General features: G+C 45.2%; 1 protein-coding gene across 3 annotated transcripts in view; it reads left to right on the top strand.

Annotated features, from left to right (window-relative positions):
* Positions 1–13,968, top strand: part of TBC1D7 (TBC1 domain family member 7) — a 48,391-nt gene that overhangs the window by 31,287 nt on the left and 3,136 nt on the right. For 2 of the 3 annotated variants that reach the window (XM_073589973.1, XM_073589974.1), the window contains 2 exons: positions 3,941–4,086; positions 4,584–4,713. In XM_073589973.1, the coding sequence (XP_073446074.1) occupies positions 3,941–4,086; positions 4,584–4,713 (276 nt within the window). The remainder of the gene's footprint in view (positions 1–3,940; positions 4,087–4,583; positions 4,714–13,968) is intronic. The other variant, XM_073589975.1, reaches the window with a different exon arrangement.

Raw genomic sequence — 13,968 nt, forward strand, 5'->3', positions numbered from 1 at the left:
TATTAACTAACTAGATGTTAAAATGGCACATCATTATTCTTATACTTCCTAACCTCATTTACCTATGAAGTTCCTCCAAGAATAATACAAAGAAAATTAAGGGGGTGGAGTACTCCTATAACATGCAAACACAAAAAAAGTGGAGTAACCATATACCACCAATTAAAAAAATTGAAAAATGTATTGAACTACATAACAATAAGTGAGGTCTTTAATAGAAGGAACAAGAAAGGAGGGGACCCATCTGCTTTGGTGTCACCCATGGGGGGGGGGGGTGCCTTGTCCATGTATGGTTTGTTCCAGTAGCCCATTTATCCTCAGATTTTCCTGGTTCCTTGACATCTGATGCAGACCTTGTTAATCCGGGCTACGTCTGAGCTGGCATGAATCTGTTCGTGACACACATGATTTATTGAGGTAGCACTATATAACGTTAGTCTTGCCCAAGGTCCACTACTGGTATATTATTTCCAACAGGGCAGAGCTGGGATTTGAACCCCAGTCTCCCATGTTGTAGGCTGTGCACTTAACTATTACAATATACCAGCCACTACTGGTACAAGGATCAGAAGACGGCAATGATAATAGCTGTGCCAAATGACAGCAACATCAGAAAGAAGGAATATGAGAAGTTGGAGAAATACCAGGGCCTCAAAGGAGAACTGTAGAAGATGTATGAAGGCAACAGTGATTCCAGTGGTGATGTGGTGATAGGAGCCCTTGGAGCAGTGACCCCTAAGTTGGGGGGGGGGGGGGAATGGCTACAACAGATCACAGGAGCAACATCTGAACTCTTTCCAGAAAAACGCAATGCTGGGAAGAACCAAGATCCTGCACAGAACCTTCAAACTCCCAGGCCTCTGATCGAGGACCCAAGAATGAGAAAAGGACAAAAAAAGACAGGCGGTGGAGCCAATTTAGGCGGTGCATGGTCAGTGTGGACTGCGCCATATTGGTAAGAATGACTGTCACCACCATTGTCTTGAAGATGTTGGATACCATATGACCCTGTGAAGTCACTGACATGCGGGCGCCACTTCATATATGGCTGTCGTGGAATACCACTGCGTTGGGACACACTGAGGATGCACACATCAGCAGCTATTTTTTTTTAATGACATCATTGTGATATAAAGTGTCTGACAAGTAAATATACAGTAACACATTATACAAGAGTGACTATCCACCCCTGGAATAGTTGCATATGTGAAAAAATCCTTTATCTATCCTGGCAGACTATTTTCTAAGCGCCTCCCCTTGAGAAAGTGAAATGTGCGTCGGGGCAGTGTCATGTCTCCATCTCAACACATCATGGGTAAGTTTAGCATTGTGACTTAAACTTGCATCTATTTTCAACTGGCATGAGTTTATGGATGCTTCTGATATTTGTTCCCCTCTTTTTGACTTTTTTCTTCATTTGCATTTTTGCACAATTTGATAGAGGCGATACACCTTTGATAATGTTGCTATTCTTTATTTTGCATCTGACCAATTCATGCATATAAATTCTGTTTAATTGCATATACAGTTTTGGCCAAAAGTATTGACACCCCTGCAATTCTGTCAGATAATACTCAGTTTCTTCCTGAAAATGATTGCAAACACAAATTTTGTTGTTATCTTCATTTAATTTGTCTTAAATGAAAAAACACAAAGAATTGCCCTAAAGCCAAATTGGATATAATTCCACACCAAACATAAAGAGGGTGGACAAAAGTATTGGCACTGTTCGAATAATCATGTGATGCTTCTCTAATTTGTGTAATTAACAGCACCTGTAACTTACCTGTGGCACTTAACAGGTGTTGGCAATAACTAAATCACACTTGCAGCCAGTTGACATGGATTAAAGATGACTCAACCTGTGTCCTTGTGTGTACCACATTGAGCATGGAGAAAAGAAAGAAGACCAAAGAACTGTCTGAGGACGTGAGAAACCAAATTGTGAGGAAGCATGAGCAATCTCATGGCTACAAGTCCATCTCCAAAGACCTGAATGTTCCTGTGTCTACCGTGCGCAGTGTCATCATGAAGTTTAAAGCCCATGGCACTGTGGCTAACCTCCCTAGATGTGGACGGAAAAGAAAAATTGACAAGAGATTTCAACGCAAGATTGTGCGGATGTTGGATAAAGAACCTCGACTAACATCCAAACAAGCTCAAGCTGCCCTGCAGTCTGAGGGTACGACGGTGTCAACCCGTACTATCCGTCGGCGTCTGAATGAAAAGGGACTGTATGGTAGGAGACCCAGGAAGACCCCACTTCTTACCCCGAGACGTAATAAAGCTAGGCTGGAGTTTGCCAAAACTTACCTGAAAAAGCCTAAAACGTTTTGGAAGAATGTTCTCTGGTTAGATGAGACAAAAGTAGAGCTTTTTGGCCAAAGGCATCAACATGGAGTTTACAGGAGAAAAAAAGAGGCATTCAAAGAAAAAAAACATGGTCCCTACAGTCAAGCGTGGCAGAGGTTCCCTGATGTTTTGGGGTTGCTTTGCTGCCTCTGGCACTGTACTGCTTGACCGTGTGCATGGCATCATGAAGTCTGAAGACTACCAACAAATTTTGCAGCATAATGTAGGGCCCAGCGTGAGAAAGCTGGGTCTCCCTCAGAGGTCATGGGTCTTCCAGCAGGACAATGACCCAAAACACACTTCAAAAAGCACTAGAAAATGGTTTGAGAGAAAGCATTGGAGACTTCTAAGGTGGCCAGCAATGAGTCCAGACCTGAATCCCATAGAACACCTGTGGAGAGATCTAAAAATGGCAGTTTGGAGAAGGCACCCTTCAAATATCAGGGACCTGGAGCAGTTTGCCAAAGAAGAATGGTCTAAAATTCCAGCAGAGCATTGTAAGAAACTCATTGATGGTTACCGGAAGCAGTTGGTCGCAGTTATTTTGGCTAAAGGTTGTGCAACCAAGTATTAGGCTGAGGGTGCCAATACTTTTGTCTGGCCCATTTTTGGAGTTTTGTGTGAAATGATCAATGTTTTGCTTCATTCTCTTTTGTGTTTTTTTTTTTTATTTAAGACAAATTAAATGAAGATAATACCAAAGAATTTGTTTGCAATCATTTTCAGGAAGAAACTGAGTATTATCTGACAGAATTGCAGGGGTGTCAATACTTTTGGTCACAACTGTACCCCCATGGGTGACACCATATACAGATGGGTCCCACCTTTCTTGTTCCTACTATAAAAGGCCTCTTAGAATGTAATTTTTTTTAAATACATTTTTCAATAAAAATGTTTTTATTTTAATGGTTCATGGTTACTCCATGTTTTGTGTTGGTGTATAGAAGGAAGCCCACTAGAAAACTAAACCCATTCTATAGTGATCAGTGCCAGATATCGGAGATTTAAAAAAAAAAAAAAAAATCCTAGTTTGGCGTCTGTGTAGAGTTGATGCTGCGCCAGGCCAGCTAATCAAGAGCTGCAGAAGCCGAAAGGTAAGAGGCAGTTTTCACAGCTCATGTTCTCTTGTTTAGTGGAGAGATTACTAACTGGATGGACCGAGGGTAAGAATCAATTTGCACTGATTCTACTGATCCTGTGATCGCTACAACCACTAAATAGAAAGGGATCTCCGATTAGAGGGATTTTCCACCAATGACCTACCTCTTCAACTGCTGTCACCAGGGCATGTGGCATGGTTTATGTTGCTTCTTAGAATTCATCCCACTGAAATCGTGCACGGCTGAGTGTGCCTTGAGGTCTCATGTATGTTTGTGTAGGGGCTTTTTTTTTTTTTTTTTTTCTTAAACTATATATTTCCCACTTTTTCATAACCCTGTCTGTTAATCGAGTTTACAAACAGCAGATCAAATTTAGGCTGCTTTTAGTGTGGTAACCGGCAAATCATTAGACATGCACAATACATATATTTATAGGGGTCTAGATGGAGGCCACATTTCAACCCCATGTTCTCATTTCTCTATTACAGCAGAAGGGATTTGAGCATTACCTGAACTTAGAAGATGCTAGACTTGTGGCACACCTCAAGGCATGCAATGCTCTGGAGAAACTCCCGTATAACTTGTGGTTCAGGAAATGCTTTGCAGGTTGTCTACCGCCATCCAGCTTACAAAGGTACACTAGGTTGTATCATTCCGGCTGCATTGCCTCCGTGACATGGGCGCTCAAAGCAGGATCAAGAAGTGTGGTTCTCTTGGCAGAAGCCGATAAATTGTCCACAAAGATTAACACTGTTAATTGTCACTTTTATGTAACCAGGTGCTGGTGGGTAGAAGGGTTGTGGTTGGTCTTCAGAATACCTGTAAAGTGCTGTGGCAGTGAATGATGCTATATAAGCGAGAAGAATAAATGGGGTTTGTAGGATCGTTCATGCACTTTACATCATTGTCTGTTTACACAATGCCATATAGTAGATTTGATGAAATGACAAGCTGAAGAAGGGCAGGTTTACACTGGGCAATGATCGCCATTTTGACACTGCTGACATTGTGCGCAGATGAAACTAGCTGTATACACATCCGGGGCGAAGGTTTTGCTATTTAGCAGCCTGTAGATTTGTTTTCTCTATTTCTATGTCTGACCAGTCCTTAAGTGCTGTGTCTCACCGGCAGGGTATGGGACAAACTGGTGAGTGGATCCTGCAAGATTCTGCTATTTGTTGCTGTAGAAATCCTTCTGACCTTCAAGATGAAAGTGATGGCTCTAAATAATGCTGAGAGCATTAATGAATTTCTGGAAAAGGTAACGTCTTTTTGGTTTTAATTTTGTTGTCTTCCTGTACACAAATCTAACACCATGTTACTCTGATAAGATCGAGTGCCTGTGATTTAATACAGATGATGGAGGGGTCTGTTATACCAGGGATGATGTGATGAACTGCACGTTGATGTCCTCCCTTTGTGGCTGCTGTTATGTTTGCGGCATAATAGCGATAATGGTTTGCTAAGATGTCTGGGTCCTAGAGGTGCTGTTGCCTCTTAGTATCAGTATAGCCCTTCTAGTGTCCTTTCAATCCATTTATTTTTTTTTCCATATGTTTGAATAAAACAGCCCAAATTTCTCTAGCAACCTTCAACGACAGCATAGGAGGTTGTCTCCACGCCCTAATGGGGGACAAGAAGCACGAGAGGTTAAAAGGTCCCTCCCACCTCCCTCTCACCAGTGTCTTTCCTGTCCCCCATGGGGCATGGTAGGTTCGGTATGCTGTGTGGCCGGCTGCTGCAGCGTACCTGTAATCCTTAAGCCGGGCAGTGGTGGTCGGCGGCGCTGTCTCCCCTCCTCCGTACTGCTCCTGTCTTCTTAGAACACGGGACCTTCCTGGCCCACCCGCGCTCCCCTAGGGGGGAGTAAAGCGGGCCAGTGATCCCCGACCGGAGGTCTCCCGCAGCTCTTCGGTCTCTCCTCCTCCTCCGCGCCGTGCGGTGACCCGAAAGTGACGTCACGCGCGGTCACTTCCGGGGTATGTGTGACGACTTCCTGTCATGGCGGCCCCCATTCAGCTGCCAGCACGTGAAGCTCGCCAGCACTTGCTGTGCCTGCCCTGGGACCCAGGGAGGAGGGGGAAATGAAAAGACTGCGCTGAGGGTGGGGTTAACCCCTTATTAACCCGCCGGAAGGCGCAGACAGGTAAGACGAAATCCCCTGTCAGCATGGACGGTTCTTCCTGCCCTGCGTCTGCAGAGCCCAGCGCTGCCCCAGCCACAGTAAGTGTACCTGGGGTGGGTCCTAGTGGTTTGGTCCTGGGATAGAGGTCCTCAAAATACTTCTCCCCCTTTCTTATAGGGAGAAAAGTCTGCCCACAAAAACACCAATACCACCAGCAAGTCGGCCAAATGTGCCATATGCAGTGCAAAACTTCCCTCAAATTGGGTGAAAAAATTGTCAAGCTTGCACGGACAGGGTGGTCAGGGCTGAGCACCCGTCATTGATTGACGAAATCCGCAGCCTGGTCACTCATCAGGTTCAGACCTCTTTAGCCGCCCTGTCCCCCCCCACCACCACCTCTACCTCCTCCGATTGTGGGCTCACCATCCCCAAAAAAACCAGAAAATTTCAATTAGAGGAGTCTGAATCAGAAAGGTCATACAATTCAGGCTCTGAAAATTGGGAACAACCGGGAACCTCTAAATCAGCCGAAACTAGGAAATGCCTCCTTTCCGTGGAATATGTGGAGGAGCTGGTCAGTGCAGTACGGGCCACTATGGGCCTAGAGGATGAACCCGTTACTCAGTCAGCACAGGACCGCATGTTCGGGGGATTTGAGGGACCCAGACGAACAGGTTTCCCAGTACATAGGAGCATAGTAAATATGATCTCTCAGGAATGGGAGTACCCAGAGAAGCGCTACTCTGCCCCTTCGGAACTCAGGCATAGATTTCCCCTGGAGGGAGAGGAGTTTAAATGGGACATCCTGAAAGTTGATGTCCAAGTGGCAAGGGTGGTGAAGACGGTCCTTCCATTTGATGATGCGTCCCAGCTTAGAGACCCGATGGACCGTAAAGCGGAGAGCCTCCTAAGGAAAGCCTGGGAAACCTCTGCCTTTTCCTTAAAGTCAGGAATTGCGTCCACATGCGTCTCTAGGTCTCTCTTCCAATGGATAGAGGAACTAGAGTCATATTTCTCGGGGAACCTCAAGAGGTGACCTCCTTAACTCCCTTCCTATTCTACAGAGAGCTACAGGCTTCTTGGTGGATGCATCAATGGAGATGATCCGCACCTCTGCCAGGGCTATGGTGCAGTCCAATTCTGCCAGGTGGGCCCTCTGGTTTAAAACGTGGAGCGGGGACATTACCTCCAAGGTTAAACTCTGCTCTTTACCCTTCAAGGGTGAACATGTCTTCGGCCCGGCCTTAGATGAAATTCTTGAAAAGGCCACAGATAAAAAGAAGGTGCCTTGTGAGTTCAGTTTTTGGTCTACCAGCTGTGAGTTCTCCTTCCAGGCTCCCTCTGGTGGTAACAGGAGGTAGTGAGGCTGATTTAATCAGAGATCTGCCACCTGATAATGAAGATGACAATTGGACCTCAGGAATCTCAGATTGGATTTAAGACAGTCGACGCCCTACTCTGGTGCTGGTGATTCCTTCTGCTTGTCAGGTCTTGGTTCTCAGCTCTGTTCCAGTCAGCTCAAGCTAAGTTTCTCTGCTAATGTTTACACTTGATTTTGTTGTTCTATTCAGTTTTTTGTGTGGTTAGCCGGCTGCGGCTGTGCTGAATTTCTAAAATATATATATATATATATATATATATATATATATATATATATATATATATATAAAATTTGCCAATTTGCTTTTTGTCCCTTATTAGATTGGCCTCTCTTTGCTCTGTCTCAGAATATTTCAGAGTGCTGATATAGTGGGAGAAGTCGTGACTTTAGGGTTAATTTTGTTATCAGAAGTGTTGGACATTATTTTGTAGGGTTTTGGGCAGATAGCAGACAATGTCTTTCCTTTCCTCTCCTTTCTAGTTAGTTTGGGCCCCATCGTTTGCTCAGCCTATTTTCCTGCCTGTGTTTGTGTTTTCATCTTGTTTCACCGTCAATACGTGTGGGGGCTGTCTATTCCTTTGGGGTCTGCTCTGGGGCAGTTAGTTTTCCCCTTTTCTTGCTTTAGGCTTATTTAGTCCTCTGGCCGTAACGAGGCGTCTAGGTTCATCGTAAGTACGCTCCACGGCTGCTGCTAGTTGTGTGGTTAAGATCAGGGATCTGCAATCGGCATAGTTACCAATCTCTCTGGTTTTTCTGGGCTTAGCATGTTTAGGTTTTTTCCTCCTCGGTGACCCATTCATAACAGTGCCTCCTGAGCAGAGGACCACAAAAAAGCAGTTTGTTTTTTTTTTTTGAGCCCCCCCCAGAATCGGCCATTCCAGCCGAGAGGGAAGGGAAAGACTGGAAGATGGAGTTATGCTAAAGGGAGAGGCAGGAACATCCGGGTCTTCCCCCCCCCCCCCCCCCCCCCCCCCCCCGCAGCAACAGCCACAAGAAAAACAATGACTCGACCCCCCCCCCCCCCCGGTGGAGGGAGGGCTTTCGAGGTTCTTTCACTCTTGGCAGTTGATTTCCAACAGCCCCTGGGTCCTCAGCGTGATCAAGGAGGGCCTACTGCTAGAATTCGAGAATTCCCCCCCCCCCCGCAGGGTATAAGAGTTACCTCCCTACCTCCTCGGGAGACTCCAGCACTAAAATCCGGCATCCAGCTCCGTCTACAATCACACGCCATCTCTCAGGTCCCTGTGGAGGAACAGGGAAGGGGGCATTATTCCAGACTGTTCCTAGTGAAAAAGCCCACAGGAGAGACAAGAATAATAATAAATCTGAAAGGCCTCAACCGACATCGCAGATTCAAGATGGAGTCAGTAAAGACCGCCATTCCTCTGATAGGGCTGTCTTACTTCATGGCAACCATAGACCCGAAGGATGCCTATTTCCACATTCTCATACATCCTTCTCACAGGAAGTATCTAAGGTTTGCGATCCGCCAGGGTCCAGAAATCAGGCACTACGAGTACAACGTGCTTCTCTTTGGGATATCCTCTGCCCCTCGAGTATTTTCCAAGATTATTGCGGAAGCTGTGTCCCACATCAGAAGCCAGGGTATATGCACTGTACCCTACCTGGACGACCTACTGATAATAGGAACCTCCTACCAGACCCTGGGGAAAACCAGGTGACTCAAACTTTGGGTATTCTCCAATCACTGGGGTGGATCCCGAATATAAAAGTTGCAGATCCAACCCTCCCAGGAGGTAAAATTCTTAGGAATCCTCCTAGATTCAAAGAAACAAATGTCCTTCCTCCCGGAGGAACATCAGAAGTCCATGATATCAAAGATCTCGAGTTTCAGGAAACGGAGGTCCCCGACCCTCAGGTCAGCCATGTCCATACTAGGGTCAATGACCTCCTGCATCCAGTCGGTACCTTGGGCGCAGGCCCACTCCAGAATACTCCAGTCCCATATCTTAGGAAACTGGAAAAGAGATCACACCTGCCTGAACAAGAGTCCAGACCCCGGGAAAAGTGAAATCTTCACTAGCATGGTGGATGGACCACAAAAATCTGTGCAAGGGAATCAATTGGTCCCAGATCCCCTTGGTCACGGTAACGTCAGACGCCAGCAAGAAAGGCTGGGGAGCCGTAGTGTCCTGACAACCATTCCAGCGGTTATGGAGCCAGAAAGTGAGTACAAAATTCTCAAACTTCAGGGAGCTGAAGGCCGTGGAGGAAGCTCTCCTGGCAGCAAGACACCTAGTCCAGGGCCATCATATCCGAGTCTACTCGGACAACATAACAGTGGCCCATCTCTGACACCAAGGTGGCACAAGATCCAGCAGCCCTTTCAGGCCGAATATTTTGCTGGGCCGAAAGACACCTCTGTTCTCTAACAGCATTCCACCTAAAGGGTGCCTCCAATCTTCAAGCAGATTTTCTGAGCAGAAAATGCATCCAGCCTGGCGAGTGGAGCCTAAACGAAAGATTCTTTCAGAGGCTGGTCAACAGGTGGGGCCTTCTGGAGGTGGATCTACTGGCATCAAGAGAGAATGCTCGAGTGAGAAACTACTCCCTGAACCCCAGGGACAGATCCCTGGGGGTAGATGCTTTGCCCACAAGCGGAGGCTTCGTCTGGCATATGCCCTCCTGTCAGTTCCAATCCTTGCAGCAACCCTGAGGAAAATACGGGAGGATTGGACCCAAACCATCCTAGTAGGCCCGCTATGGCCAAAGAGGAGCTGGTATTCTCTAATTACAGAACTACAGGTAGATGTGCCATTCCTCCTACCCCTGGAAGACTACCTTCTCTTGCAGGGCCCTCTACATCACCCAAACCTCCGGGGAATTAAGTTAGCGGCCTGGTTACTGAGACCCAGATCTTGAGGGCCAGGGGGTAATCAGAGGCAGTAATAAAAACCCTCCAGAAATCTCAGAAACCGGTCACCCTTGCTATATATAACAAGATATGGAAAGTTTTCCTCATGGTGTCTGTCAGATTTGCCTGACCCAGAAAACCCTAACATTTCCCATATTCTGGATTTCTTACAGAGGGGGCTTGAGCTAGGTCTAAAGCCTAGCACACTGAAAGTACAGGTATCACCATTAAGCTCCATGTTCGACTGTGACTTGGCCAACCACAAGTGGATAAAAAGATTCATTACATCAGCCACTAGGCTACATCCAAAAAGGCTAGTTGCTATTCCACCATGGGACTTGAATGTGGTACTTACGGGACTCACTCAATCCCCCTTTGAGCCCCTGCCATCTTGTACTTCTCAGCTCCTCTCCTGTAAGGTGGCCTTCCTTATAGCAATAACCTCAGCAAGGCGATTAGGAGAGCTCCAAGCTCTCTCAATCAGGGAACCCTACCTAACAGTTAGAGATGATTCCATAGTTCTTTCCCTTAATCCATCTTTCCTACCAAAGGTTGTGTCTAACTTCCAAAGATCACAGAATATAATTCTTCCCTCATTTTGTGAAAACCCAGCAAACCCTAAAGAGGTGTTTCATACGCTGGATGTAAGGCGCATAATTCTCCACTACTTAGAGTGTACCAAGCCCTATAGAATCGACCACAAACTATTCGTCCATACCTCTGGTCCAAACAAGGGAAAGAAGGTAGCTAAGACCACCATTGCCAATTGGATTAAGAAGGCCATCTCCGAGGCATACCTGGCCCAGAACATCACTCCCCCTACGGGGATCAAAGCGCATTCAACACTATCTACCTCTACTTCATGGGCTGAGAGGGCAGGCGCATTTTCAGAGCAGATTTGTAAGGCAGCAACCTGGTCCTCCTTACATACATACTTTTACTAAACATTACAGGTTGGACCTCGTGTCCAACAGGCATTTAGTCTTTGGCCGAAAAGTTCTTCAGGCCATTGTCAACCCCCCCCCCCCCCCCAGTGCAGCATAGGTTGTTATGCCTCCTATGCTGTCGTGGAAGGTTGCTAGAGAAAATAGAATTAGACTTACCGGTAATTCGGTTTCTAGAAACCTTCCACGACAGCACTATTTCCCTCCCTGCATTCTTGGACAAAACTCTGAGAATCTTAAGGTGACCGGTGCTATGGTGATCAGTTATAAGTCACTGGTGAGAGGGAGGTGGGAGGGACCTTTTAACCTCTCATGCTTCCTGTCCCCCATTAGGGCGTGGAGACAACCTCCTATGCTGTCATGGAAGGTTTCTAGAAACCGAATTACCGGTAAATCTAATTCTATTTTCATCAGTGTGGTGGATCGGAGTCCAAACTATTGAACAAAAGAGATTTTGAAAAACTTTGACTACCCATTACAGTGTTAGTACGAATAGACCACAGATGGCATCTGTGTGTGATTTTCATATACTTAGTCTTGACCTGCAACTAATGTCCTCCCCTTTTTTTTTTTTTTTTTGTAGAAACAGTACATAAAATAGCAGACATGTGAATCGCAATATGAACAGTATTGTGTACCTGTTAAATCCATGAAAAACACCACCAAAACACTTACGGTATGCAAAAAAAATAGACCTAAGTGAGGCTTAAAAGGAACCGGTCAGCAGGATTGTGCACAGTAGCCTACAGAGAGTGTCAGGTTGGCGTCGTTATACTGATTAAAATGATACCTTGATTGATGAAATCGGTCTTGTGGTTGTTGTGTAATCTTTCAGTTTTGAGTTAATAATTTGCTCATGCTGAGGGGCAGGACCTTCATGTAGTGCTCTGCTTAGGTATTCATACTGAAGACTGCTGACAGGTCACTGATATCTCACTGACCTGCCCTCTTGTTTGCATAATATCTGTACATATGAAGAAAAAAAACCCTTTTGCAGGCAGGTGCCAGGCGTGGCATCTGCGCTGCAGCATAATTGCATGTTTACTCTTTGTATGTATGTGTGTGTATATATATATATATATATATATATATATATATATATATATATATATATATATATATATATATATATATATATATATATATATATATATATAGTGCCTACAAGTAGTATTCAACCCCCTGCAGATTTAGCAGGTTTGATAAGATGCAAATAAGTTAGAGCCTTCAAACTTCACACAAGAGCAGGATTTATTAACAGATGCATAAATCTTACAAACCAAAAAGTTATGTTGCTCAGTTAAATTTTTAGAAATTTTAAACATACAAGTGTGGGTCAATTATTATTCAACCCCTAGGTTTAATATTTTGTGGAATAACCCTTGTTTGCAATTACAGCTAATAATCGTCTTTTATAAGACCTGATCAGGCCGGCACAGGTCTCTGGAGTTATCTTGGCCCACTCCTCCATGCAGATCTTCTCCAAGTTATCTAGGTTCTTTGGGTGTCTCATGTGGACTTTAATCTTGAGCTCATTCCACAAGTTTTCAATTGGGTTAAGGTCAGGAGACTGACTAGGCCACTCCAACACCTTGATTTTTTGCCTCTTGAACCAGGCCTTGGTTTTCTTGGCTGTGTGCTTTGGGTCGTTGTCTTGTTGGAAGATGAAATGACGACCCATCTTAAGATCCTTGATGGAGGAGCGGAGGTTCTTGGCCAAAATCTCCAGGTAGGCCGTGCTATCCATCTTCCCATGGATGCGGACCAGATGGCCAGGCCCCTTGGCTGAGAAATAGCCCCACAGCATGATGCTGCCACCACCATGCTTGACTGTAGGGATGGTATTCTTGGGGTCGTATGCAGTGCCATCCAGTCTCCAAACGTCACGTGTGTGGTTGGCACCAAAGATCTCGATCTTGGTCTCATCAGACCAGAGAACCTTGAACCAGTCTGTCTCAGAGTCCTCCAAGTGATCATGAGCAAACTGTAGACGAGCCTTGACATGACGCTTTGAAAGTAAAGGTACCTTACGGGCTCGTCAGGAACGGAGACCATTGCGGTGGAGTACGTTACTTATGGTATTGACTGAAACCAATGTCCCCACTGCCATGAGATCTTCCCGGAGCTCCTTCCTTGTTGTCCTTGGGTTAGCCTTGACTCTTCGGACAAGCCTGGCCTCGGCACGGGAGGAAACTTTCAAAGGCTGTCCAGGCCGTGGAAGGCTAACAGTAGTTCCATAAGCCTTCCACTTCCAGATGATGCTCCCAACAGTGGAGACAGGTAGGCCCAACTCCTTGGAAAGGGTTTTGTACCCCTTGCCAGCCTTGTGACCCTCCACGATCTTGTCTCTGATGGCCTTGGAATGCTCCTTTGTCTTTCCCATGTTGACCATGTATGAGTGCTGTTCACAAGTTTGGGGAGGGTCTTAAATAGTCAGAAAAGGCTGGAAAAAGAGATAATTAATCCAAACATGTGAAGCTCATTGTTCTTTGTGCCTGAAATACTTCTTAATACTTTAGGGGAACCAAACAGAATTCTGTTGGTTTGAGGGGTTGAATAATAAATGACCCTCTGAATAAACTTTTCACAATTTAAAAAAAAAATTAAACAAAGAAATAACATTCTTTTTTGCTGCAGTGCATTTCACACTTCCAGGCTGATCTACAGTCCAAATGTCACAATGCCAAGTTAATTCCGAATGTGTAAACCTGCTAAATCTGCAGGGGGTTGAATACTACTTGTAGGCACTGTGTGTATATATATATATATATATATATATATATATATATATATATATATATATATATATATATTAAAAAAAAAAAATTCCTCCTCCAAGATGGCGCCGCCTGCACAGTAGCGGCTATCAGTGATTGCTAAGGCTTGTTTCACACATCCGTTTGTGTCCATCAGTCAAAATCCGCCGTTTTGCAACACAACACACGAACGGATCCGCTATCCGCCATTTTAGCGGATTTTGACTGAACAAAAAACTAATGTGTGAAACAGGCCTAAGAGCTGCTACTGCACCATCTTGAAGGAGGATTTTTTTTTTTTCTTCTCTAGCAAGATGGCACCAACTGCACATTAGCAGCTATCAGATCACCTCTATATACACTGATAGCTGCTACTGTGCAGGCGGCATTTTCAAATGGATTTTTTTTTTTTTTTACATGATCAGGATAACCTAG

Source organism: Dendrobates tinctorius, unplaced genomic scaffold (assembly GCF_039654945.1).
Source record: "Dendrobates tinctorius isolate UK_male_01 unplaced genomic scaffold, ASM3965494v1 ptg000115l, whole genome shotgun sequence".
Taxonomy (NCBI): Eukaryota; Metazoa; Chordata; class Amphibia; order Anura; family Dendrobatidae; genus Dendrobates; species Dendrobates tinctorius.